This window comes from Eleutherodactylus coqui, chromosome 6 (genome assembly GCF_035609145.1).
Source record: "Eleutherodactylus coqui strain aEleCoq1 chromosome 6, aEleCoq1.hap1, whole genome shotgun sequence".
Lineage (NCBI taxonomy): Eukaryota > Metazoa > Chordata > Amphibia > Anura > Eleutherodactylidae > Eleutherodactylus > Eleutherodactylus coqui.
In genome coordinates this window covers 8378909-8406185 of record NC_089842.1, presented here as the reverse complement: position 1 = coordinate 8406185, position 27277 = coordinate 8378909, and the positions used below count along the sequence as shown (strand labels likewise).

The following is a 27277-nucleotide window of genomic DNA, read 5'->3' as shown; positions in this document are numbered from 1 at the left end:
GGAAAAACCAAGAAAAAAAAAAAAAATTTTGGTATGGTTGTAGTCGTACCGACCCGCAGAAAAATGTAATGTGTTATTTATGCTGCATAATTAACCCCAGCAAGAAAACTTGCAGGCGGCTGCAGCAGCGATTTCCACTCATTTTCTCTACGCGAACGCCGCCAAGGACGGCTGTGCGGCACCAGGGAAAATACACCGCGGTACTACGCCCGTGCGCCAGCAGGTGGCGCTGTCTGCTTACACGGCTGGATGCTGACACCAAGAGGACGTTACTCCGCGGTACTGCGCCCGTCCACCAGCAGGTGGCGCCGTCTGCTTACACGACTGGACGCTGACAGCAGGACCGGAAGTCATCGTCTGGGCGGAAGTGCTCGTCGTCTCCATGGTGACGGAGTCGTTTACCTGCTAGCGCCGTCTGTCGGGGCTGCGGTGTGTAGGAACCGGTGAGGCGGCATGGAGGAGGCGGATACAAAGGGGCTGCAGGTCAGTGGGCCGTCCGGGGACGGAGGGGGAGGTAATGCGGTTAGGACCCGCCGGAGCCCCGGGGGAGTCAGTGAGGCCATCGGTCGGCACGGACCTCTGTGTGACTCCACCGCCCGGGTCAGCAGTCTGCAGGGGGCTCATTCACACGGCTGGACGTGTATTTCGCTCTGTTCATTCGCAGCTTATTCACGAAGCGATAATTCCCTATTTTCTGTGGTTTTTTCTGCCGTCTGATCGCTGTGTGTTTACATGTGCAAAAAACCCCCAAAATACAGGAAGGGACGGCTGATTTTATGCGCAAATATGTAGTTAAAAACATCCGTATACTTCGTGTATCATCACCGCGGATTGAATCATAGAATCCTAGAATGATAGAGTTGGAAGGGACCTCCGGGGTCATCGGGTCCTCCCGTCATCGGGACCTCCGGGGTCATTGGGTCCTCCCGTCACTGGCTCCTCCGGGGTCATCGGGTCCTCCCGTCACTGGCTCCTCCGGGGTCATCGGGTCCTCCCGTCACTGGCTCCTCCGGGGTCATCGGGTCCTCCCGTCACTGGCTCCTCCGGGGTCATCGGGTCCTCCCGTCACTGGCTCCTCCGGGGTCATCGGGTCCTCCCGTCACTGGCTCCTCCGGGGTCATCGGGTCCTCCCGTCACTGGCTCCTCCGGGGTCATCGGGTCCTCCCGTCACTGGCTCCTCCGGGGTCATCGGGTCCTCCCGTCACTGGGACCTCCGGGGTCATCGGGTCGGTATTATTGTATCTTGTCACCATCGGAAGCTAGCAGTTTGACAGGGCTTGGATGCAGGAACGCTTTTGTCACACCCTTAGCTCCTGATTGGTGACTTCACCAAGGTCCTAGCAGCAGTGTGTAGTGATTTTAGCCTGGGCTGGAGGGTTAGGGATTAGTGTGGGTGTTAGGCTTACCTTATTAGCCGAAAAGGCTTCCATGTAGGAGACAAAATAACGTAAGCCTGACCCTCCTGGCAAGGCTAAAATCATGGAAGTCCTTGTCTGGAAAACAGGCTTCCTTGTACATGTGGTGGGACTTACAGTGCGGCCGGAAACACAGATGAGTCCGGCCCACTGGCGCTGTGAAGTGCTAACATCCACGCACCAAGGGCTTTCCGCTGCCTCCTTGGCGGCCGATAGAAGGGAGCGGAGCGGCGGATGGTCACAGGGCTGCCAGCCGGTTACAGTTCAGCTGGCAATACTGACAGTGGCCCCTGAAAAGGAGAGGGCACACAGAGTGACCAGGGACAGTGCCGGCGGGGACAGTGACAGCAGAGAGGGTAAGGGGAGGCCAGAGGTAAAGCAGCGCTGCTGTGCGGAGGCCGCTGCCTACAGTTACAGCGGGTCTGTGCTGAGTGCCAGGACCTGCTGCACAGAACTGTTAGCCTATCAGGAACAGGGGGCATCACCCCCCTGTCAAGCATCAACTATCTTGTCACCACCCATACTTCCGGGGGTGACAAGATACAAGAATACCCATCTGGTCCTCCAGTCATTGGGACCCTTGGGGTCATCGGGTCCTCCGGGGTCATCTGGTCCAACCCCCTGCTAAGTGCAGGATTCACTAAATCATCCCAGACAGATGTCTGTCGGGCTCTGAAGACTTCCATGGAAGGAGAACTCCCCACCTCCCGTGGCAACCTGTTGCACTCATTGACCCCCCTCGTTCCCGTTGACTTCTATGGCCCGTAATACAGAACAAAATACGACTTACTATATATTTATTCACGCAACCGATGAATCGGCGTCTGTGACTGCAGACATTGACGCCCGCGGGTTCTATACGCTCTGTGTTACACCTGGTTATCGGCGCCATGTGAAGGCCCCCCCTCCCCCCGGCCGCAGATCCCTTCTGCTTCCATTCTTTCTGGCGCTCTGTTCCTGACAGTCAGATCCCTCTTACGACAGACGGCGGCGGAGCCCGCAGACCCCACTGACCTTATAGAGGGGGTCATTCTACCGGCAGCGACTCGTCCGGGTTCACATCTGCATCAGCGATTCCATTTGGAGCGTCCGCTGCGAATCCTGCGTAAAATCCCGTAGGAAATGGCGCAGCTCGTGGTCCCTGATAATGCCGGTCAGCATGTCGGGGGGCTGATTGTAGTCAGGGGGGCCCTTCAGCACCGCTGGGCGCAGATCTGGTAATTATATTTTCACTATTCAGCCGCGGGGATGAAGGGGAACAACGGAAATAGACTGGACCCGTGGCCGCGCTCTAGTGATGCTGGCCGCACTCGTTGTTTTGCCGCAGTGTTGGCCGGATCGGCGTCTCCAACGGATATTTTGTTATTTTGGAAAGATTTATTTTGTGTTTCTTTGTACATTTGATTTTTTTTTTTTTTTTTTTTAAATCTTCAAAATTTCTTCAGTTCAGTTCTTGCGCCTTTTATATACGGACATCGCAGGGGGAGGGGGAGGGGCTTCACAGGCCAGGATGGAGGGCTGCAGTACATGACTCCGGGGGGCTTCATGATGTCGTCTCACTGGGGGCACAATCTAGTGAGGTCGTATTTTACGGGGTCGTCCAGTCTTATTATTGATGCTATGGGGGTCTTACAAATCATCCCCCGATGTGACCCCTCAGAACTCCCGTTTAATGACACTCGGATACAGAGGTGTCGGTGCGGCCCCCTTTGTCACCGGACACACATGGAGCCTGGAGTCAAGTTCCTGCTGCACACGATGTAGCAGATCACGACGGACTGATGCAATGGCTTCTGGGATGCCGCAGATCATGGTGGGCGGTACAGGGGGGATGTAAACTCTAATCACAAGGTGTAAGGTCTGAGGAACGAGGGGGAAGGAGGAAGTCCCTATTATCACCACCGGTAAGGTATATCCATCTGTCCACCGCTCGTATCTGACTTGGTTGTGACAATGGGGGGGGTCTTGTTGGGATTTCCCGTTCCTGCTGCGGCAGACGCCGTATCTGTAGCATCCGGGTACGAAATCCCCGGGATTGGAATTCTTTAGGCTAAAGGAAGGTCCGACGGGCGACCGGATGAGGGGCTCTAATAAACTGCCCGTTCCCTGTATATTGGGTTAAGATGAACCTGAAGACCCGACAGCCGACGGCGGCACAAGTTCCTGGGGGCGGAGCTGCGATGATGAAGTGTAATTGAATTCCATTTGATTGTTTCCTTTTCCTCACCCAGACGAGATTATTGCAGAACCAGCCGTACGACGAGAGCCTGGAGATCAACGACCCCGAGGAGGTGGCCAGCGCTCACTCCCCAACCCCGAGGAAACCAGGTGAGGGGAGCGGCAGGGGCGGGACGCTTGGGAAATACCAGAATCTTCACTCTCTACTCTCTTTTGTTCAACCAGCTCTTTCCAAGCTTTCTTCCGGGAAAGGAAAAGTCATGGCGGCCGCGAATCTGAGCAGCGAAGAAGAGGAAAGCAGCGCAGTGAGACTAACGGTATTGTGCAGGAATGCCCTTCTGTCGTCCTGGAGGCTTACAGAACTCGGGTTTGTTTGATGTTTGGGACCAGAAAGCACAAACGTGACCTCACATTTCAGACGGGGGGGGGGGGGGACTTATGCAACCAAGTTTTTTTATTGCTGAAATGCCTCTGCCGTGAAAAGGAAGTATCTATGCAAACTTCTCTTACCGTTGTGTGTCTCCAGCGGTTATGCAGATCTATGTGTCTGCATGGTAACAGACAACACGCCCCGTGTCGTCGGGTCCCGCACTCAGACCCCCTTCCATAGTTGTAAGAAAAATTAAGTCAACCATTTTTGCACTGATTACTGATAAATCAGCTAAAGAATGGTTGGAAAGGAAGATTTGTGTTTTGGAATGGCCAAGTCAGAGTTCTGATCTCAACCCTGTGGAGAACCTGAAGAGGGCTGTGCACACAAGGCATCCCAGAAATATTAATTAACTTAAAGACACTTACAGGGAGGAATGGTCCAGGATTCCTTCTCATCTTTGTGCAATCTTATTTACAGCTACAGAAAATGTTTGTGAAGTTGATTACTGCTACAGGGGAATCTACGGGATTTTAAAGCATACCTGAGTGTTACCAAGTTTTATAGAATCCCCCGGGTTCTTGGGAGGCTGGATACTTGGTCGTTCTCCTAGATGACCCCAGCAGTCAATTGGGTGCCTGACTTCAGCACTCACTGACCCTCTTTGATCTCAGTAGCGGGGTCCTTGTTAGTGACTGAATTATCCGACACATCTGCAGGTTCTGTTCTACTGCGTAATGTCAGCTTATCACCAGTAGGGGGAGTTTCTTTATTCTTCATGACCATCAGGCTCCTCTGCTAAACATACAAAGAATGCCCACTTTAGTGAGTTGGACTCCTTTGACCTTCAGAACTGCAGCCGTTCTTCTTGGCGTAGATCCCACTAGGTGATGAAATCCTTCTGCAGGAATATCGGCCCCTGCGGACAGGCAGCCCGCGTCGCTGGCAGTGATTTCAGGCTTTTGACTTTAGTGTCTGGTCGCGATATCCTATATACGTATGTATAATACATCGTGCTCGGCTTGCAATCTAAGCTCTTCTGGTATTGCAGCTCTTATCTATTCAGGTACTTGGGGCTGAATTGCAAGTCCAGCCCCAACCTGTGTATAGAGGGACATTAACCCTTTATTATCGTGTTGATGTGCTCCGCTGTGGTTGGGATGTTCTGTGATCTGCACGCAGCGCCCGGTCACTTCTGCTGTCTAATTAATACTTCTATTCATCATTTTCTTTTGCATATGTGAAGAAAAAGAAAGGGTCTCGGGGCGCTCCCCACCAGGAAGAGAGTGAGGATGAAAATACAGACGATTCAGAAGAGGATGATGACGACGACGACGATGATGATGAAGAGGACGATGATGATGATGAAGAGAACGGTGCTTCAAATGTGGGGTAAGAGATAAGTGAATAAAGGGGTTTTCCCAGACGTAAAAAAAAAGGTTAAAAGGACTTAAAATGAATAAAAATTGAATTCTCCTCTATCCTGATGGCTCTTTGTCCAGCGCTGCAGCCCCGGTGCCCACCGCGCGAAATGCAGAAGAAGCGGCTGCAGGAAGCAGATCATGCTGACCGTAGCGCTGTGGCCTGGGTTGGTATTGCATTGAATTCAATGGGAGCTGCAATACTAACTCGTACTTCTGTGCCATGGTCAGTGCGATCTTCCTGCATCATCTCATGACAGCAGCACCAGGAATAGCTGATCAGCAGGGATCCTGTGCTGCAGACAGAAAAAAGGAAACGGGCCCAGAATCCAATCCAGTCCTACTATAATAAAAAAATAACTCTGCATGGGATCCCTATAATATAGAACTTTTATGAAATTGCTTAACAAAAAGATTAAAGATAGAAACGAAAATATTTATAAACGCGGTATATAGTGCAGACGTACGAGGGGCGCTCATTAAAGGTTTCCCCTGACCCACTTCTATTTATCGCAGGATGCTGACTGCACCTGTGTAATGATAGACGTCTCTATAGGTGACCTTTCTTTACAGGCGCTGAAGTGGCGCCATCGCACAAAATAAACCGATAGGTGTTCTGTAGCAAATATACCCCATTGTATTCCGTAAGCTACACGCACGCGGTGCGATACACACAAAACTCTTTTGAATGGAGTTATGAACAGGAGCAATATTCCCCCACCCCACCCCCCTCGCTGAATGTCCTGTCTTTTGACCTTCCCTCAGAACGTCTCAGCAATTGTTTTTCAGTGGGACCTTTAAAGACCTCACATGGCACTTGCATTCGAGTGCGATGTGATGCTTCACTTTGAAATCAATGGAAACCACTTGGGATCCTCCGGCACACGTTTTGCACCACAAATTAGATTCTACTTTATGTACTAATGCAAAAAATTGGAGCAAAATCAAGAAAAAAAACAACCTATCCAAGTAGTTGCACCCGAAAATACACACAAAAATGCTGTCCCTTCATTTAGGCCAACGTTCATTATGTTTTATTAGCGCCACTTTTCTCTGATCTTTAACCTCTTATTGGCAGAAACTATTTGGGAATTGTTTCTAACAGCGTGCGCCTTAATTCTGGCGGCTCTTTGGCCGCACTCCTGTCAGAAGCACATTCAGAAATAAGGGTTCTAGTTTTTTAATGGATCCGGTAAATGGAGTTATCACAACAGCCGGACCATTTCTATCAGTTTGTTTCCATTTTGAATGGATCCATTGTGTCATTTATATAACAGATCCGTTAAATGGAACCAAACGGAAACATTTTCGTTCAGTTCCATAACGATTGACTATAATGCAAAGGAAAAAAAACGGAAGGGTTCTTTCCGTTCACTTTCCATTTTTTTGGAAGAACTGCACCGCACTCTGCGCTATTTTTTCTGTTTCTGTTAAAAAAAAAGGAAAGCCAACAGAACAGAACTAAAGCTCAGAAAATCCCCCTGAAATCAATGGGAAGGAAAACAAGAACGCTGATGTGAGCGCCGGTAGAGGAACGATACTTTGTACATGACCTGATCAGTAACTTTCTGTTCTCTTTATTTGTATCCCAGTTACGATCCTGCAGATTTTGAGCATCTTCCGGTAACCGCCGAAATGAAAGAGCTGTTCCAGTATATTACCAGGTGAGACCAGTGAACCAGGTGTAGTCTGAAGTCACCCTGAAGCTGAACACTCGGTTTAACCGGGCGTTCAGCCTTCCCTCTATGGACGTAGATCCTCATTATAGCGCAGCTGGATGTCGGAGAGCAGAAATCTGAACCAAATGGCGGCGCTGACCTGCTCTGACCAGCTGACAAGAAGGGGTCATCGAGTCGTACCGTTTGCGCCAAATTCTGACTTCCAGTTAACACAGAGCAACAGAAGTCTGGATCGATCTGACCAAGAGATGTTTTTCCTGCTGCTCAGTGATACAAGTTTTGCGCTCTTTTGCTCGCTGGAGTCTCGCCTTTCTGTTTCTCTTAGACACAATGGCGCTGGAACTGGTCGTCTGCTGTTATAGCCCATCCTGTGTTCTGCGCACATAGAGAGCAGTGCCCTGGCGTAGGTTATGTGCGCAGTACAGTCCATGGACTGGTGTGTCCATAGTAAGGGACGTCAGTCATGTGACCCCTGGTATTCAACTGCCACACAAGTGAAGAAAGTGCAGAAATGGTGGTATGTACCCCATAATGGTATAAAGAAATACTGCAGCTCCATTCACAGAAACTAGAGTTTTTGGAAAGATTAATATATTTTTTTAAGTAGTGATATATAGTAACTTTGGCATCGCTGTAATCGCAGTGACCCACAGAATAAACATTAAATGTCATTATTACTGCACCGTGAACGCTGTAAAAACAAGCCCCCCCCCCTCCCCCACCACCAGCACCAAAAAAGGTTGTTTTTTTTTCATTTCACAACACTTATAACTTTTTTTAAGTCTTTCAGTCCATTTTCCGGTACATTAAACGGCACCATTGAAAAATACAACTCGTCCCGCAAGTTTCAAGCTGATACGCGGCTATGTCAACGGAAAATTAGGAATTATGATTTTATTTTACTTTTTTGTGGGGAGGGAAAAACAAGAAGCAGCGAGTCCGGCCCCCGAAGAGAAGAGTAATGGCTTACACATCCAATTTATTGACCTCATTAAATTAACGGCTGTCAGAACATTGGTGGGAGCGCGTTATATTGGACCGCACAAACCCCATTGATCTGCATTGCGGTATTCAGATGGGCATTTCTTTATTCCACACCCTGACCCGTCACATGACCAAATCGCAGCGTTCTAGTTTGGTCCGTATAGCAGACTAAAATCGCCCCATAAAGTATGGGATTACATGAAAATGCAGCAAATGCGCAGCTGTGTGTGAATTCACTGAAGCCAGGAGACATTGGCTAAAAAAAATAGTGACATCATTTGGGCCTTCTTGGGGTTTCTGCTGTGAATACTGATTTCAACAGATACGTAAAAAAAAACAAAAAACACTTGCGCTAAATACGGACATACACCGTGAAAACGGCGCAATTTACATGCACTGAAATTGCATCCGCCCGTGTGAATGCGCTTTTTATTTTTCTTCCTGGTGATGGACGTCGCTCTCGCTATTACTTCTTGTTTCACTTGAGATCTGACTCCATTCATGTCTTATTTTGTTACCTTGTTTAGGAGAAAACAAGAACACAAAAATGTGAAAAATGTCCGGTGCTGAAGGAAGAGAAAACCGTCTAAGAGCTTTAAGGGGTTACAAAGTCTTAACCCTTTCCAATCCACTGTCGGGGCTGCCCCGACATCATCATTTTCCTCTATAGCTCCGATGTCGGGGCAGACCCGACATGCTGTTTCCTCCCACGCTCTGCTGACAGAGGTCACCCGACACACTTATGTGAATAAGTGAGATGCAAACAGCACTGATCAGCGCTGGATTCTTCATTTACTGAAAGCCAGATGTTCCTTCTCCTCTGCCCTGCTGCCCTGTATTCTCCGACATACAGGAGGGGAGAAAGAACATGAGTGCAGTCAGTAAATGAAGAGCCCAGCGCTGATCAGTGCTGATAGTGAATGCCCGAATGTGCTTCCTCTGCTGCTGGAGAACGCCCGACACACTTTTATGTCAGTAAGTGAGCTGGAAACAGGGGGGCATTCAGTAAATGCAGAATGGAGCGCTGTCCAGCTCACTTACTGACATAAAAGTGTGTCGGGCGTTCTCCAGCAGCAGAGGAAGCACATTCGGGCATTCACTATCAGCACTGATCAGCGCTGGGCTCTTCATTTACTGACTGCACTCATGTTCTTTCTCCCCTCCTGTATGTCGGAGAATACAGGGCAGCAGGGCAGAGGAGAAGGAACATCTGGCTTTCAGTAAACGAAGAATCCAGCGCTGATCAGTGCTGTGTGCAGCTCGCTTATTCACATAATAGTGAGCAAAAGAAATGAGAAAGTGGGAAGGAGAGAAACCACCTTTTAGGGCACCTGCACACGAGCGAAAATTCCACGGCGGGATTTCCTGCGGAATTTCCGCCCCTGGAAGCTGCCATAGGATTGTGTTAACAAACGCAATCCTAGGCAGACGGCCGCGATTTGGCCGCGCGGCAAACAAATCGCAGCATGCGCTATTTCTGTGCAGGGCTCGCAGAGCCCCGCATAGAAACATCACTCACCGGCCGCCGGCCCCACTCTGTGCATGCGCCGGCTGCCCAGCAGCGGGAGAGGTGAGTGCCCGCGCTGCTCTCTGCAGACACTCGGGTCAGGTCCCGCTGCGAGAATTCTCGCAGCCGGATCCGACCCGGCCGTCTGCAGGCGGCCTTACTGTGAAACATGTACTAGGAAGCCTGGACTTCATCCTGCAATTTGTTTCAAAAAGTATCACGCACTAAAAAATTATAAGTCAAAATAAATAAAAACCTTTTAATTTATCTAAAAGTGCTAATAAAATCATTAGGTAATTTATTTGTGTGGTTTTCTATGTTGTTGTTCCAAGTAATCCACCAACCTCTTTCCCGCACAAAATAAATTGGAGCTGGGAAAAATGAGCGTGGCAAAAAAATTGGATTGGAAAGGGTTAAAGGGGCCGTTCAAGATATTATACCATTTTTAAAACCGGATCCATATTTGTTAAAATAATAGAAGCTGGGGTACTTATTACATCCGGCGCCCCAAGGTCATTTGTTTAGTAAGGATTACCACCTGACTGCTGCAGCCAATCAGAGGCCTCAGTGGTCACATGCCATTCCTCTGGCATCACAGCTCAGATGCTGGGAGCCATGATGCCTGGACCACTTGACCTGACTGCTGCAGAACTCGGGGGGTAGCCCTTCCTAAACAAAGCCAGGAGACCTGCGGGGCTTCTGCGTTGGATGGCCCGGGGCCGCTGCGTTGGATGGCCCGGGCAGCGGAGGGGGAAGTACAGCTGCTTTTATTATTAAACAGATTTGGATCTATTTCTAAAAACTTGTTAACCCCTTTAACTCCGCCAGCACTGATTGCTGTCCACCTATGACGCACATTAAGGTCCTTATAATATTGCCGCTCGTCTTTGATACAGCTGGAGTTAATATCTTGAATTGTTGTAGATATACCCCACATACCACGGACTTGGACCACAAGCTGAAGCCTTTTATCCCGGACTTTATTCCTGCGGTGGGCGATATTGATGCATTTCTAAAGGTACATTGTCTTATTGGGATGTTACTGCAGGGCTGTAATACTAATGACGGGCGCATGATGTACATGTAAGAGTAAGTGCAACGGATGCCCGACGGGTTGTGCCAGCGATAGTCGTTCTTGTGCTCTTACACAGGAACATGTATCGCTAGTGAATACGGCCCATCCGCCTCCATTCACAGTAAGCGGGTCGGGATCTTTACGGCCCATTCACAGTAAGCGGGCCGTCCACAAGTGAACGACTACCTGTTTACATGAAGCGTCTCATCATTCAGTATCTGCAAGCATAAAAACTGAATGAGAAGGGAAATACTTCTCATTCACCCTTCAGTCGCTGCCTGCAGTTATACCGAACGGTGATCATTCAGTTTCCCGCTGGATTCCATATGATAATTGTTCATGTAAAAGTACCTTAACCCCTTGAGTGGCACGCCCGGAAATTTTCCGGGACAAGCTCCTCTGCCGATAGTGATATAGCCTGGAAGATTTCCGGGCTATGTATCACTATAGGAGCTGCAGAGCACAATGCCACAAGCTGTGACAGTGTGCTCTGCCTGCACAGACCCACAGAGAACAAAGCAAGGGCTTTGAAAAACCAGCAGAAGATATTGCCGATATGCCGGCAATCTCCTGCTTTGTTTACAGGTTGCCATAGAGACCATCGGCTTGTCAGAAGCAAGCCCATGGTCTCTGTGGCAGGGAGAGCTGGTGCTTGGCTGTCAGAGGACAGCTAGGTGCCAGCTCTTACAGCAGAGATCAGAGAAAACCTCTGATCTCTGCTGTGTTAACCCTTTACATGCGGTAGTCTATGTGACTGCAGCATGTAAAGGGCCGTTACCATCAGACCCCCAGAATGTGATCAGGGGTCCTGATGGGTCCCGGTGGAAGTCCCCTAAAGGGACAAAAAAATAAAAACACTTGTCTCCCTTTACTTTGTAAAAAATCAAAAATACAATCACACATGTGGTATCCGTGTGCGTCGTGATGACCCAGAGAAGGAAGTTAATACATTATTTAACCCCTTAATGACATGGCCCCTTTTTTTCTTTTTTCCCCATTTCTTTTTTTCCTCCCTCCTGTTTAAAAAATCACAACTTGTCCCGCAAAAAACAAGCCCTCATATGGCCATGTCAATGGAAAAATGAAAAAGTTATGGCTCTTGAGACGCAACTGCAAAATTAGTTGAAATTCAATGATTAGACCATTTTAAAAAACCTGCCCTGGTGGGCACGACAGGGTGGTAGGAAACCCGCCACTCAAGGGGTTAAAGGCTAAATGTGCCTCCTACACACTGGATTCGGATTAACCCCAGTTTCTGGTTTGCCTGGAGGCTCTGATGACCTGTAACCGTATTCACTAGGAGTATCTAAGGTTTTATCCTCTTCTTTGTAGGTTCCACGACCTGATAATAAACCTGATAAACTGGGCCTTCTAACGCTTGATGAACCCTCCACCAAACAGTCGGACCCCACAGTGATGGCGCTCTGGCTGTCAGAGAATTCCAAGCAGCACAGTGTAGCAGTAAGTGAATATATTGTAGGTAGTCAATACACTGAACGGCCACTTTATTAGAGACCCTCTGCAAGTAGCATATTGGACCTCCTTTGGCTTATAGAACTGCAGCAATTCATCAGAACATCCATCCGCCGGTATCAGAGGACCCGGGGTGTGCTAAGAAAACTTGCCCAGAAAATTACTGCACCTCCTCCATCCTGACAGGAAGGGGTCAGCGATTCATGCTGCTTGCGCCAAATTCTGACCTCCCATCAGCAACAGAAATCTGGATCCATCTGACCAGGAGATGCTTTTCCCCTCTCGGTGATACAAGTTTTGCGCTCTTTTGCCCGCTGGAGTCTTTCTGTTTCTCTTAGACACAATGGCGCTGGAACTGGTTGCTGTTATATCATCCGTGCGGAGGAACGGCGAGTTGTGCATTCGGACACGTTGGTCAGAGCTCTAAAGTAGTATCTTCTACTCTTGACTGTGCAGCACCTGTTCATCAGAACAATTCCTGACATCCTCCTCTGACCCCTTTTTGGTGAGGAGTTGTTTCAATCTACAGGATCCCTTCCGCTGGATGTTTTCCTCGGACACGCCATTCTCTAAACTCTCCACACCGTCACACAAAAAAACCCCACGTGATTGGCAGTGAAATCCTGTCTGGCACTGTTGATCCGGCCTTGTTGGAAGTCGCTCCGATCGCTGGATTTTCCCATCTAATGTGGATTCACGCTGAACCTGATCCACGGAAAACTTGTCCCGTGATTTTATGCTCCGGGATCATCTCCATACAGGGAAGCGCCAATCGTGAGCGGGCCGGGGGTCTAAAAAAAGCCATTCGGTGTGCATTGTGGCTAAGGTGATTGAGCCTGGGTTGTCACTGAGTTACTCCATTGGGAGACGGAACCTTTCCTATGAGGACTGAGGATGTTTTTTACTTTTAGCTCGGCACAAAGTGAAGGTTTGAGTGTTTTATAGACCCTAATTTACCAGTGTGACTTATAGATCTCTTCTGCGCCTTTCCTGCACTAATAATCTATATTTGTATAGCCTCAGCTTATTCCGCCACGCTAATAACATCTTCTTTCTCAAGCAGCAGCAAATAAAAGTCAAGAGCTTAGAAAACGCCGAGAAGAATCATAAAGCCATCGATGCTTGGATGGAAAGTATCAGTGAATTACATCGTTCAAAGCCTCCGGCCAACGTCCACTATACCAGGTGAGGGTTTACTGTCCGGTACATATGACCATTAATGATGATCCAGGCATATCCACAGTCTGATTGTAATTGGCATATAGAAATGGACGTCGGCTTCCTCCATGACCAGAATGTTCCCCAGCTGGAGATCCATCCGGACGGCATTGTAATGCTAGTAATGCCTGAAGGATGATAGTGGTGTTACTAGATGGAACCTCTCTGCGCAGTGCAGTCATGGCAGGGATGGGAATAGTGTGGCTGAGGTTGGATGGAGACCATGTGGATTGTTTGTTGTGGAGCTGCTGAGGACTGTGGGTATTTCGGCACTAATAAGGCCCTGCATGTACTAATCTGGACAAGGTCTGGCACCGTATGTGGGTGCTGCGGTTCTGTGCAAGCCAGATATGGCACGGTGGGGCATTTTATGGCACATTTTGGACAGTACTTGGCTCTCCATGAACATTTGCTCATTTTACACGGGCCGATAAATTAGTAAGATCCCCTCATCCAGCGGGAATCTGAGCGATTATCGTCCAGTGTAAACGCTGCCCGACTGAAGACGACGAGAATTCATTCACTCCTTGTTCATTGTTTAGTTTTTGCATGCAGAAAACTGAAGGACGGGTCGACCCGTATAAACAGGCAGTTGCTGATTTATGAATGGAGGCAGGAGGGCGGCCCAGAACGATCCCCTCCCGCTTCGCCTCCATTCATTGGCGATGATCGTTCTTGTGTAAACGTCCGACAGTTCATCCCAGCGATGAACGCTCTGCGAATGAAGGCGAAGCGGAAGGGGATCGTTCCAGGCCGCCCACCTGCCTCCATTCACAGGTAGTCGCTCGTAAAACAACGACTGCCTGTTTACACGGGCCGACCCGACTGCATACAGTCACCCGCTTCCATTCTCAGTAAACAGGCAGTTGTTCATACACGAATAACTGCCTGTTTACATAGCAGATGCAGCTACAAACCAGCGATGATTTTATGGCCTCTGTGAAAGGTCCGTTTATTACTGACCATTCTGTCGCTGCACGCGTTCACACATAAGGATTGTCGTGCAAATGGCTCCATCTCATGAGAGTCTAGCATGATGATTATGCCGTGTAAAAGGGCCTAAATAGTCAAGCTAAAGAAAAATCCATCTGTAACTAAGGTCCTTTTAATCTCCGCTAGATACATTCCGCACTCAGAGAAGACAACATTTCATCATAATGGTACAAAGTTTGACAAGAAAATGGGTCAGTATATACATTAGAGGGGTTTTCCAAGATGTGCTGCATCTGCATTCACCCCCAGCTGGTCTGTTCATAAGCTGTAGAGTCGGCCTGTCAACAGAGCGCCAGCGGTGACAACTGTGAGGCGGTGCTGGAGCTGCCAGGGCTTGGGCAGCATATATGTTTTATGTTGGAAATTACCCTTTTAAATCCTTAAGGACCAAGCACGGTAAATAGATGGCGCTTGGTACTGGGCGTTTTATCCTGGATGATAGCAAAAATACGGTGCTGGATTAAAGCAGTGAAGCAGGAGCAGGTGGGGTCCTCTGCTGCCACACACAATGAGCGCTATGTACTAAAGAGTGAAAGGGCAAATATTACTTCCACTATGCGAACCAGTGATCACGTGACCGTCTGGTGCCCCTTGTCACAGCAGAGCTGCAGGGTCCTAACAGACCCAGATCAGCCCTGTTAGTGACTATTGTCACTACAGGGGATGTTTTCCCTCTAACTGCGGCTCCTATGGATGCGGCTCCTATGGATGCGGCTCCTATGGACGCCCCAGCTACAGTGAAAATTGAAAAGTTTGAAATTTAAAAGAAAAAAATAAAAATACATTGTGAATGACCCCCAGAGGTCTTTATATGATCTCATAGGTGGTAAAAAAAAATGGTTACAAAAATAAATTCAAAAAAATTACAGAATAAAATTAAAATATATACATAAAAAAACGACCCAAAGCCAACGAAAACGTCGCCATATGCACCCGATCTAAAACTACACAAATTGTATATCCAAACGTGCAACACAAAATGGCAAACCCATTCCTGCACTTTATTTTAGCGTAAATATACTAATTTTAAAAATAAATGGCTATAAATCTTTTCAACCCCAATAAAACTAAAAAACGAATAAAAAAAGAAATGAAAAAAAAAATCGCCCTGTAAACAGGAAAAAAGCTGCAAAAAAAAATTGGGCAGTAAAATCCCTAAAAAGCGTCTGATCCGTTTAGGATGCAAACCCCCTGGTCCTTAAGGGGTTAACATGTGGTTTGTATACTACATGCAGACCTTGTACTACGTTTGGCACTAAACCCGCCCCTATATTCTCTTACACCGTATTGCTCGGCTGCCGCTCGTTGTTGGCGTTTTGTTCTCCTCTGTAGAATGTTACCCCCCCCCCCCCCCCCCCCCCCGCAGCCATCGCTTCCTCCATGCGGGTCTGTGTAGTGAGCAATCATTTTTACTTTCCCCCCAGACCAATGCCTGAAGTGGAAACGCTGATGCAGGAATGGCCCTCCGAATTCGAGGAACGTCTTGGAAAGGTGAGATTATCATTGCTGACATATACAATGGCAGGAACGACTCTGCTGACCCTTCCTTGTATGTTGACAGATAAACCTTCCAACAGCAGAACTGGACAGCGACCTTCCCACTTACATCGATATGATCCTCGGTAAGTTACTTACAGTCACAATCATCTTAGAAGGGTCATTCCAGGACAAATAACCCAAGGAGGTAACACCCAACCAGCTCTGAGATGGTAAGGAATACAGAGGGGCCAGTTTTCCGAAGGTCACCATGGACCATAATTTTTTGATATTTCCTATCTCAGATACCATTGGGCGTAGGAAGATCAGCAATGTGTCATTCTCTTTCGAAGACTGTTTTCACGTGGTCAAGAAAATCACACGAGATTTGTGTGTTGCAGGACGCACAAATATGAACCCCATTCTTTTGAATGGCATCATGCACATGAGCGTTTTTTTTTTCCTTTTTCCTGCATTGCCCATTGTTTTCATTGGGGCCAGCGGCAACATCGCACCACATGCTGTCCGGGAAGGGTAATGCTCTTGCCGATTGTGTACCTGCAGTGCGATACTTGATGTAATCCATCCTGTCTTCCAGCGGTGTTGGACATCCCCGTATACAAGAGTCGGATCCAGTCCCTACACATCCTGTTTTCCCTCTACTCGGAGTTTAAGAATTCCCAGGTATGTTCATGAACCCTACTGACTCCTGGAGTCGCCATACAGACATTTCCAGATGGCCCGTTTCCTTATTTTCTTGGAGAGACCCAGAACACTTCAGATTCGCGTTGCATGGGGTCTGGCGGTACGCCGACTGTATGTTCCTTTACAATCACAATTGTTCTGATTTATTTTACACGGCCAATAAATCATTCAGATTCTTGCATCGTTCGGTGGTAATGCCCCGACTGAGCGAAAAATAAGATTTTGTTTGATTCTTGCAGATAACATGCATGATGCATGCAGATAAGTATGACGGATCGGCCAGTGTGAACAGGCAGTATCACTTATAAACAACTGCATGTGTATTGTGAATGGAAGCAGGCGAGCTGGACCGATCCCCGGCCCCTCTGCTTCCATCCACCAGTGATGCTCGTTCCTGTGTAAAGCATCACTAGGGGACCTGTTGGCATCTGCACCCAGGAGGTCCTTCAATGTAAAATGGCCCTTTATGGCTTCAGCTACAGTGGAACTCCCCGCATCATGCATCGACCTCAGTAACTCGGGGAAAGTGTTTAATGGGACGTATCTAAACTGGGCGAGTCACACATGTATATACTTTTTTAAATGGAGGCGTCTGTCAATACAGTTTATGTAGAATTAAACCACTTTAATGGGTTTTTTTAAGTGCATTTAATCAGGAATTCCAGGCTTTATTAGCACTTTGTGTTACAATCTTTATTCTGTCGGTTTCAGATGCAAAATCCCTCAGCTTTCCTAGCTGGCTGAGAATCGGCATCGCACTTCCTGTGGAGATATTGTTCTGGCTTTGGGCACTGAACAGGACTTGGCATGTTAAACACCAATAGAGTTTCAGGGGTTGGGAAAAATATGGAAACACTGTACCAAATGCATGGGATTTAAAATTTCTCTTTACTTCACCTCTTGCCCTGCTCTGGGGGGGGGGAGCTAGTTGGTAACAGCAGCTGAGTGGCTCACAAACCGCTGACCAATGGAACCTTGTTACTGGGCAGATGTTCACTTCTGCCCAGCACCATCTGTGTCATATTACCTCCACTTAGATGCTCTGCCAGCTTGACAAGCCTCCACGGTGGTGCGGAGAGCGCCCCCCGGGACACCGACGGCACCTGCAAGGCGAGTATTGATTTTTTTTTTCTCTCCAGCAGTGTAGCTAGGGCGTTTAGCGCTGCCAAAAACCACAGTACCAAATTGTTCTGCGTTTTAGACAGCGCTGAAACCGCTGCCCATCCATTTTAATGGGCGACGCGCGGCTGAAACCGCTTGTGTGAGTAGCCCCATTTGAAATGAATGGGAGCATTGTACAGAGTTTAGTGCAACGCTGAAAAAGCTGCGCTAAACGCTGTACAAAAGCAAATTAATTGGATTTACATTGATTCCTATGGAAATTATTACCTCTAGTTTCAAGTTTAGCCGATTGCTTCCGGACGGATTAACAGCGAAACTACTTAAAGGAGATGTCCCGCGCCGAAACGGGTTTTTTTTTTTTTAAACCCCCCCCCCCGTTCGGCGCGAGACAACCCCGATGCAGGGGTTAAAAAAACCACCCGCACAGCGCTTACCTGAATCCCGGCGGTCCGGTGACTTCAATACTTACCGCTGAAGATGGCCGCCGGGATCCTCTATCTTCGTGGACCGCAGCTCTTCTGTGCGGTCCACTGCCGATTCCAGCCTCCTGATTGGCTGGAATCGGCACGTGACGGGGCGGAGCTACACGGAGCTACACGGAGCCCCATAGAGAACAGCAGAAGACCCGGACTGCGCAAGCGCGGCTAATTTGGCCATCGGAGGCCAAAAATTAGTCGGCACCATGGAGACGAGGACGCTAGCAACGGAGCAGGTAAGTAAAAAACTTTTTATAACTTCTGTATGGCTCATAATTAATGCACAATGTATATTACAAAGTGCATTATTATGGCCATACAGAAGTGTATAACCCCACTTGCTGCCTCGGGACATCTCCTTTAACTGTTAACAACGATTTGACGGTAACTTAAAATTTACTGTTAGGATTGTGAAATATGATTTATAATCCCATGTAATTTAAGGCGTGTATTTCGTACAGTGTTTCCATATATTTGTCCACCCCCTGTATCTCATGCCTATCCCTTGTGCCAAAAACCTTCATCTTCTGTGTAGTACAACTGTAGCCTCTGCAGGATGGTATCTGAGAGGTTCTAACAGTAGTCCCTAGACCTTATCTAGTATATAATAAATCTGCTATTTGATTCTGTAAGGTAGATGTGCAGAGGTAGAAGCTGCACCTGGGCCCTGGAGCATGTGGGGGCCAAATGGCTTCTCTGGCACATATGACACTAGCAGTGTATTGGTGGGTGGGAGTCATATAACAGACAGTAGAGGATTACATTGAGATATTATATGGCCAAGTGTATGGGGACTCCCCACCCCCCTAATTATTGTGTTCAGGTATTTCAGCCACATTGGTTTCCTTCTACTTGTAGTTCTTTTATTATTGTAGGTTATGAACTGCTCACATGAGGCATTTAGGATCTTTGTAAAATTCTCCCATTTGTGGTCTGTTCTGTTATTTTTTAGGATATTGTCCCATTTAATGTTGCCGAGAGTAATTCTGAGATGATCAAAGTTAGCTTTACTAAAGTTTTTAGTTTTTTTGTTGCCCCCTGATGAGGCTTCCTACTGAATTACAACACTGTAAATTTATTAGATTGCAGTCACTATTTCCCAAGTCTCCCTCCACCTGCACCCCCGTGATTCTGTCCGGTCTGTTGGTTAATAATAAGTCCAGAGTGACCGTCCCTCTAGTTGGCTCCCACATAAGTTGGGTAAGGTAGTTATCTCTAATTGTTCTCAAGAACTTATCACCGCTGTGAGACTCACAGGTTTCATCTTCTGATATTATATCCGTATAATTAAAATCCCCCATATTAATTCCATCATTGCAGTTTGGCACCTCTTCTATTTGTCTTATTAATGAGTTTTCAGTTTCGTCTGTTATTTTTGGTGGCCTACAGAAAACCCCTATCAGGATTTTGTTATTTTTCCCTCCCTGTATTTCTACCGATATGGATTCCACGTGTCCATCTGCTTCACCTATATCAGTGATGGCGAACCTTTTAAATATTGAGTGCCCAAACTGCAACCCAAAACAAACTTATTTATCGCAAAGTGCCAACACGTCAGGGGGGCGTGGCTTATCACGACGTGTGATTTTACCCTCGTCGTTCTAAAAAAGGACAGGGCCGCTTCAAAATGACAGGCTGTGGATTTGGACTGCTTTTTGGATGTGGAAATACTGCAGAATGTCCTCAGCAGAAATTTCTGTGGAAAATGCTGCAGCATTTCCGCATCCAAAAAGCAATCAAAATCTGCACCCTGTCTATTCTGAAACAGCTCTGCCCATTTCCGTCACATGTAAACATCCCCCAGTGGTAATAGTGACACCTCACAGCGGCCCCCAGCATAGTAGTGACACGCCACAGCGGCCCACAGCATAGTAGTGACACGCCACAGCGGCCCACAGCGTAATAGTGACACGCCACAGCGGCCCCCAGTGTAATAGTGACACCCCACAGCAGCCCCACAGTCTGTGCTGCAGCCACTCCGTGTCCTGCTCTCCAGCTGCTGCCACCACTCCCTCCAGCCTCCGCTGGCAATGGTTGTGCTCATGCCGCCGGCACTCCGTCACCTGCTCTCCTGCTGCCGGCGCCGCTCTCTTCAGCGTCCCTGCTGCTACCGCCGGACGCTTCATGTCATGCTGATGCTGCCCCCGATCTCTCTGCTCCGTCCACCTCCGCTGCCTGTCTACCTGCCGCTTCTGCTCCATCCACCGCCGATGCTGGCGATTCCTCCAACGCTACCCCCGCTAAGGCCACACACGCCCCCAGCCTATCAGAAGCTGGGGGCGTTACAACATGTCAAACTCCTGTATTATGTTACCCCTAACTTCCGGTGGCGACATAATACAAGAATATTGGGGAGCTGTGGCCCCTGCTGGTATTTACAAGTGGTGAGCGGGTGAAGGTGGCGTGTGCCAGCAGGGAGGGCTCTGCGTGCCGCAGGTTCGCCACCACTGACCTATATCTTCTCGTAGCCTCAGAATTAAGTAGGATTTAACATACAGACATACGCCCTCCTTTCTGGTTTCCACGGTCTCTTCTGAAGCCATTGTAACCCTGTAGGTTCACCGCCCAGTCAGATTTTTTTGTCAAGCCATGTTTCCATTATTCCTACTATATCATAGTTTTCCTCAGACATTCTCGCTGCAAGTTCACCCACTTTACCGATCAGACTTCTTGCATTCGTACCTATACAATTTATACGGTTGTGGAAGTCCTCGTTCTGTTCTGTAGAGCTGTCCGATCGGATGAGTTGGTGCATCTCTAATTCTGCACTGATAGTAATTTCGGTGTGATTCTTCTCTCCCTTACACTGATACAACCGCGATGTACTTCATGCAGTATTATTTCCAGTACAATATTTCCTTATTCTGACCTTTTTCTGCTTCTCTTCACAGCATTTTAAAGCTTTAGCAGAAGGAAAGAAAGAGAGAATCTCCTCCGGGAAGACGGCAACACCGAGCGCTGAGACGGAAGGCGGGCGCTACAGCTGAAAGTACTGTCATCGTAGTCCAAACTCCGTTTCTCCTGTTAAATAACCTCCACATCCTACAGAGTATCAGTATCCAGCTGCTAAGCAATATTACCCACTACTGTACAAAGACCAGCCGGGCCTAGGAGAGTTAGGAGATGTTGTTGGGTCCTCTATTAACTATTTATCACCTATCCAGAAGATAAGTGATCTGTTGCCTGGGGTCTGACTACAATCGCACACCACCTCCAGCCCACCAGGTGAATGGAACAGAGGTGAACACTAACTAGCTGCACACTGCTATCTCTGTCAGCCCTATAGAAGTGAATGGAGCAGCGATCACCTGCATAGCACCACTGTAATCATGTGGTAGGTTTGGGGAGTGCCGTTCTTATGATCGCAGGGCATCCCAGCTGTCAGACCTCCAGCAACCAGTCATTCACCTCCTGTTCTGTGGATCGGTATTAAATGATTTTCCCGGGATGACCCCTTTAATATCAAATATCGTAGTTGTATCTTTAAAGGGGTTGTGCCAAGTTTTTTTGTTTTTCTGATCGGACATTTATTCCGTATCCTGTGGATAGAGGATTGGCTGAACACTCACACAGCCCCTTTGTTGTTACCACACCCGCGATGTTGTATATGATCTGCAGAATGAATATAATTTACATTTAATAAACCTTTTCAGTATATTTTATTAATACTTTAAATGCTTTTCAGACTTGTCATGTAGAAGTGCCAGACCCTCCTTCATGTAGCTCCCTGCTGCTTTGTGAATTTTTCATCAAGCCTTTAACCCCTTCCAATCCAATTTGTATCCTGGTTTTCCCCAGTCGTCTCCACGACAGCACCAATTGAGATTGCCTCCTCCTGATAGGACAGGAACACACTGAGAGGTTAAAAGCTCCCCCCCTTCCCCACTTTCCTCAGTGTCTTCCTGTCCTGCCAGGAGGCAGGATCTCTGAGAGGGGCTGGTGGAGAAGCTAGCTAGGATTACTTACAGGCGGATCGGAGGGCAGTGGGTCAGCCTGTCCTCCCTTCCAAGCCAGACGACTCCCGGGACGCCACATGGGGTGGTAACCCCCGGGCCAGGTTCCTCCCGCGGCGGCCCATGGAGGGTACAAAGTGGGAGCCTAAGTCCCCCTCGTCCTCCCTGCAGAAGTTAGAGCGCGGTGCTCCAGGAAGCCCTTCGACGGCGGGGGGCGGGTCGCCGCGTCACGTGTCCAGCGCGATGACGTCATCGCGTCTGCATCAGGAGCGGAGGGGGCGGGGCTTAGCGCAGGAGCGCGAAAATTTTAAAAAAATAGGAACCTGAGAGAAGCCAGAACAAACCAGCACTACAGGTCGCAGGGTGTCTGCAGCTCCGGTACAGAAATGAGTGCTCCAGCCCCAGAGACAGCTGAAACCTCAGCCTCAGCGGCCGTAAGTAGCCAGTGCGGCAAAAAATACAATGCAAATATCCAGTGTATTGTGTATGGAAAATTGCATATTTACCCGCAAAAAATGCTTTATTTGTCAGGGGGATAAAAAAGACATCCCCCCCAGAACAAAACTCAGAAAATGCGTGGAATGCGGGATAAAACTGCCAGCTACGTACCAGAGGCCTCTATGCAAGGCATGCGTAACTAGGCTAGTTAGAGAGGAATCGGGAGGACGTTAGGAAGCTGGTGAAAGAAGAGGTAGATCAGCCCTAACGTCACAGCTGGCGCCGCCAGCGAAACGCCAGAAAAGGGCGTATGTTCCTGACGAGCCTTCCGACTCCGAGAGTTCTATCGGGTCGGAGCAAGAGGAACAGGCGGCCGAGGAGTCCTCAGATTAGGAGGACTACAAAAGATACTTATTCCATCAGGACGACTTAATGGAATTGATTAAGTCAGTCAGGGCTACACTAAAAATGGAAGAGCCCAGAGAACCACGTACCCTACAAGATGAGATATTTGGGGGACTAGGGGAGAGGCGCAAGCATACCTTCCCTGTCCACAAGAATATCACCAAAATAATGCAAAAAGAGTGGAGCCGCACGGTTAAAAGATCCCATGGATCGCAAAGCTGAGGGCCTTCTAAAGAAATCATGGGAGGCAGCGGCAAACATACTTAGGCCAGGGATCGCAGCCACTTGTGTGGCGCGAACTCTGGGGGTATGGCTAGAACAGCTACAGCTACACCTAACCAATAAGACGCCGAGGGAACAGATCCTAAATTCCCTTCCGATCCTGCGTATGGCAACAAATTTCCTAGCGGACGCCGCGGCCGAAACTGTCAAACTCTCGGCGACAGCTACAGCCCGGTCTAACTCAGCCAGAAGAGTGTTATGGCTGAAATCGTTGTCAGGCGACCTAGCCTCAAAAAATAAGCTATGCGCCCTTCCGTTCTACGGCCAGTTTTTGTTCGGACCGGACCTTGACAAGATTCTAGAGAAGGCGGCCGACAAAAAGAAAGGATTCCCGGAAGAAAAGCCACAGAGAGGGAAGACCTTCTTCCGGGCCCCAAGGCAACAGCCAGAGGCCTACCGAGGCAAGGGCAAGACAGGCCGCTGAAGTTACCCCAAGGGGGGCAGAGGAAGGAACATCCTCTTTAACCCCCACCAGGGGGAGCCAAAGCAGAGACCCTGACGCCATCCCCCTAGGGGCAAGGCTGGGGGGGCTTTGTGGATCAAGGGGCCGCGATTTCCGAAGGCCCATGGATCCCAAAGATCTTACAGCAGGGATACCGGATAGAGCTGGTGTCCCTCCCCAGAAGAAAATTCATTATCACGGGAGGCTCCAAACAACAGTTACACCTACTAAGGCAAAGCGTTGGGGACCTGCAACAACTAAATGCAATATCCCCCGTACCGCAAAACGAGGAAACCCAGGGCCATTATTCCAGGCTCTTCCTAGTAAGGAAACCCTGCGGGAAACAGCGGATGATAGTGAACCTGAAACCTCTGAACACCCGCATCAGATACAGAAAATTCAAGATGGAGTCCATCTCCTCAACAATAAAGTTGATTCCCAAAGGAGCCTACATGGCATCCATCGATTTAAAGGATGCTTATTTCCATGTACCGATCCACGAGGGGTCCCGGAAATACCTAAGGTTCGCAGTGGATATGGGCAAAGGAATAGAGCACCATCAATTCAGATGCCTGCCCTTCGGGATCTCCTCAGCACCCAGAATCTTCACCAAAATTATGGCAGAGGTAGCCGCCTACCTGAGGAAGAAGTCGGTCCTAATAGTACCCTACCTGGACGATATTTTAATAATAGCAGAGTCCAGAGAACTCCTAACGAAACACCTGAGGATAGTGCTAGAACTTCTCCAATCCTTAGGATGGATCATAAACTGGGAAAAATCCAGCCTAGATCCCGACAAACAGGAAACGTTTCTGGGTATAACGCTCGACTCAGAATCGCAATGCTCCTGCCTACCCGAGGAGAAAATACAAAAAATCCGACGGCTAGTCAAAACCTTTTTACGGAGGCGATTATGCACAATCCGGGAAGCCATGTCTCTCCTGGGAAGCTTGACTTCATGCATTCCAGGAGTGGCATGGGCCCAGGCTCACACCAGAGCCCTGCAAGCCTCAGTCCTATCCACGTGGGACAAAAAGCAGTCCTCTCTAGGGACAAGAATGTACATTCCAAGCGCGGTGAAAACATGCCTGCGTTGGTGGGCATCCCCAGAGAACCTGCGGAGAGGGGTTCATTGGCTACAAAACCCAGCCACTCGCATCACAACGGATGCAAGCGCCTGGGGATGGGGAGCGCATGTGGGGAACCAGTTCTTTCAGGGCCCATGGCCTCAAAGGACAAAAGAACAGTCCTCAAATCACAGGGAACTACAGGCCGTATGGCAGATCCTACAGCAGTTAGGGAACTCGCTACGGGACCAGCATATAAAGATACTGTCAGACAATATCACCGCGGTCGCCCATATACGACACCAAGGGGGCACAAGATCTCCCGCTCTGCAAAACATCGCACAGAAAATTTTCTGCTGGGCAGAGGGCTGGATCCTCTCGATCACGGCAACCCATTTGAAGGGGACGCTAAACCAAAAAGCGGTCTTTCTCAGCAGGAGGCAAGTAGACCCAGGAGAATGGTCTCTCTCCCTGAAAGCATTCAGAATCCTGATCAACCAGTGGGGGACCCCACAATTGGACCTGTTCGCAACCAGGGAAAATGCCAAAGTAAGCAATTTCTTCTCCCTCCAGCCAGGAGATCGTCCGACAGCAGTAGACGCCCTAGGCCAAGACTGGGGAGAGGGGCTGGTGTACGCCTTTCCTCCTATACCGTTGATCCCCAGAGTCTTACAACATTTCAGAACCCAGGTATGCACACTAATCCTGGTGACCCCCTTCTGGCCCAAAAGAAGCTGGTTCGGTCTTGTAGCAACATTGAGCGTCCAGGACCCAGTCAGCTTCCCTACCTGGACAGATCTTCTATCGCAGGGGCCACTGAGCCATCCGAGCCTAGACAAGCTCCACTTAACAGCATGGCTCTTGAGGAATCCTCACTAAAAGAGAAGGGATTCTCAGAGAGAGTAGTAGAAACGTTAATGTCCAGCAGAAAAAAGACTACCCACCTTATCTACCAGAAAGTTTGGAGAAGGTTTTCCTCATGGAGACAGGGAAGGGATCGCGGGGATTCTATCCCGGACATCCCTCTAATCTTAGAGTTCTTGCAGGAGGGCCTAGAGATGGGCCTCTCTCCAAGCACCCTGAAGGTCCAGGTCGCAGCCCTTAGCGCCATATGTGACACAAAGTTCGCAGACAACAGATGGGTCAACAGGTTCCTAGCAGCAGCAACTAGATTACGGCCTAGGCCCATAAATCTTTTTCCAGACTGGAACCTTAATTGGGCCCTAAGGGCCATGACAACGGTACCATTCGAGCCGATCGAAGCACTACCCATAAAAATGATTACTATCAAGACCATTTTCTTAGTAGCCATCACCTCCGCAAGACGGGTTAGCGAGCTGCAGGCCTTGTCCATTCGCCACCCGTTCCTGAAAATCTCGGACACCAAATTAGTATTTAAACCGGACCCGGCGTTTATGCCAAAAGTAGTATCACATTTTCATAGGTCCCGAGACATAATAATCCCCTCATTTTTTAGTAAACCTAAAAACGAGGAAGAAAAAACCCTAAACTGCCTGGACGTTAGGAGAGCAGTCCTAGGCTACTTAGAGGCGACAAGCCACTGGAGGCGGGACGACAACCTGTTCATCCAGTTCAGTGGCCCAAATAAAGGGAGCAAAGCAGCAAAAAGCTCCATAGCCAGGTGGATCCGCCTGGCCATCATAGAGTCCTATAAGGCCCTCGGGAAGGAAATCCCTTTAGCTCTTAAAGCCCATTCTACAAGGGCAGTAGCATCCTCATGGGCCGAACATAGCTCAGCTTCGGTCGAGCAGATATGCAAAGCCGCAGCCTGGAAGAAACCCCACACGTTCGTTAAACACTATAGGGTAAAAGTGCAGCAGGACGAGGACAGGGCCTTCAGCCGCAAAGTCCTCTCGGCAGCAATCCCACCCTAGGGAAACTTTAGTTGGTACGTCTCAATTGGTGCTGTCGTGGAGACGACTGGGGAAAAAATGGATTATACCTACCTGATAATCAGGTTTCCAGTAGTCTCCACGACAGCACCCGTACCTTCCCCCCCTAAATTGATAGAAAAGAAACTATATAATATAATATAAAAAAAACATATATATAATATAATTTTATTTAAAAAAAAAAAAAAAAACCCCCGGTTAAAAGAAAAAAATTTAAGTTGAGCTCCTACCCCGGCAATTCGTTAGAATCCACTGAGGAAAGTGGGGGAGCTTTTAACCTCTCAGTGTGTTCCTGTCCTATCAGGAGGAGGCAATCTCAATTGGTGCTGTCGTGGAGACTACTGGAAACCTGATTATCAGGTAGGTATAATCCATTTTTTCCTAGGGGGCTTACTCTTTTTCTGCTGTTATACAACGGTGCTATCTGCTGGCTAAAGCCAGTACTGCATGAGGTGACACGTTGGATAGGCTCCGACAGCAGAGAGGCTGACAATATACAGTAAGAGAACCCCGACGGATGTCTTCCAACATTGAAGCTGTACAACCTTAAATCATAATGTCTTCAGACGTCAGACAGTGCATTGGAAAGGACTAAAAGGGTTTTGTCTGACTGCATCTGCGTGGATCAGCGGTGTACATGCTTGATCGCTGCTCTGTGCACCGTGGACGGACGGAGGTGGCCGCG

The 27277-nt window shown here is 48.6% G+C and overlaps 1 protein-coding gene across 2 annotated transcripts; it reads left to right on the top strand.

Annotated features, from left to right (window-relative positions):
- The first annotated feature begins 357 nt into the window (after positions 1-357).
- IFT46 (intraflagellar transport 46) lies at positions 358-21767 on the top strand. Of its 2 annotated transcripts, none has more exons than XM_066606135.1 (12): positions 358-483; positions 3647-3743; positions 3819-3910; positions 5210-5355; positions 6977-7048; positions 10479-10572; positions 11962-12090; positions 13166-13287; positions 15738-15804; positions 15875-15935; positions 16388-16473; positions 20984-21767. In XM_066606135.1, exons 1-12 carry the CDS (start codon positions 454-456, stop codon positions 21077-21079), a joined length of 1092 nt encoding a protein of 363 aa, XP_066462232.1. In that variant the 5' UTR covers positions 358-453; the 3' UTR covers positions 21080-21767. The 2 variants fall into 2 exon arrangements, with proteins under 2 accessions (XP_066462232.1, XP_066462231.1); XM_066606134.1 differs by having other exon boundaries at positions 13163-13287.
- Positions 21768-27277: the final 5510 nt, after the last annotated feature.

Bases quoted from the DNA above. Each gene is read 5' to 3' on its own strand.
- IFT46 (XM_066606134.1), top strand. From the start codon at position 454: ATGGAGGAGGCGGATACAAAGGGGCTGCAG. The intron at 3,744-3,818 runs GTGAGGGGAGCG...TTGTTCAACCAG, and splicing joins CCCAACCCCGAGGAAACCAG to CTCTTTCCAAGCTTTCTTCC. The intron at 15,805-15,874 runs GTGAGATTATCA...GTATGTTGACAG, and splicing joins TCGAGGAACGTCTTGGAAAG to ATAAACCTTCCAACAGCAGA.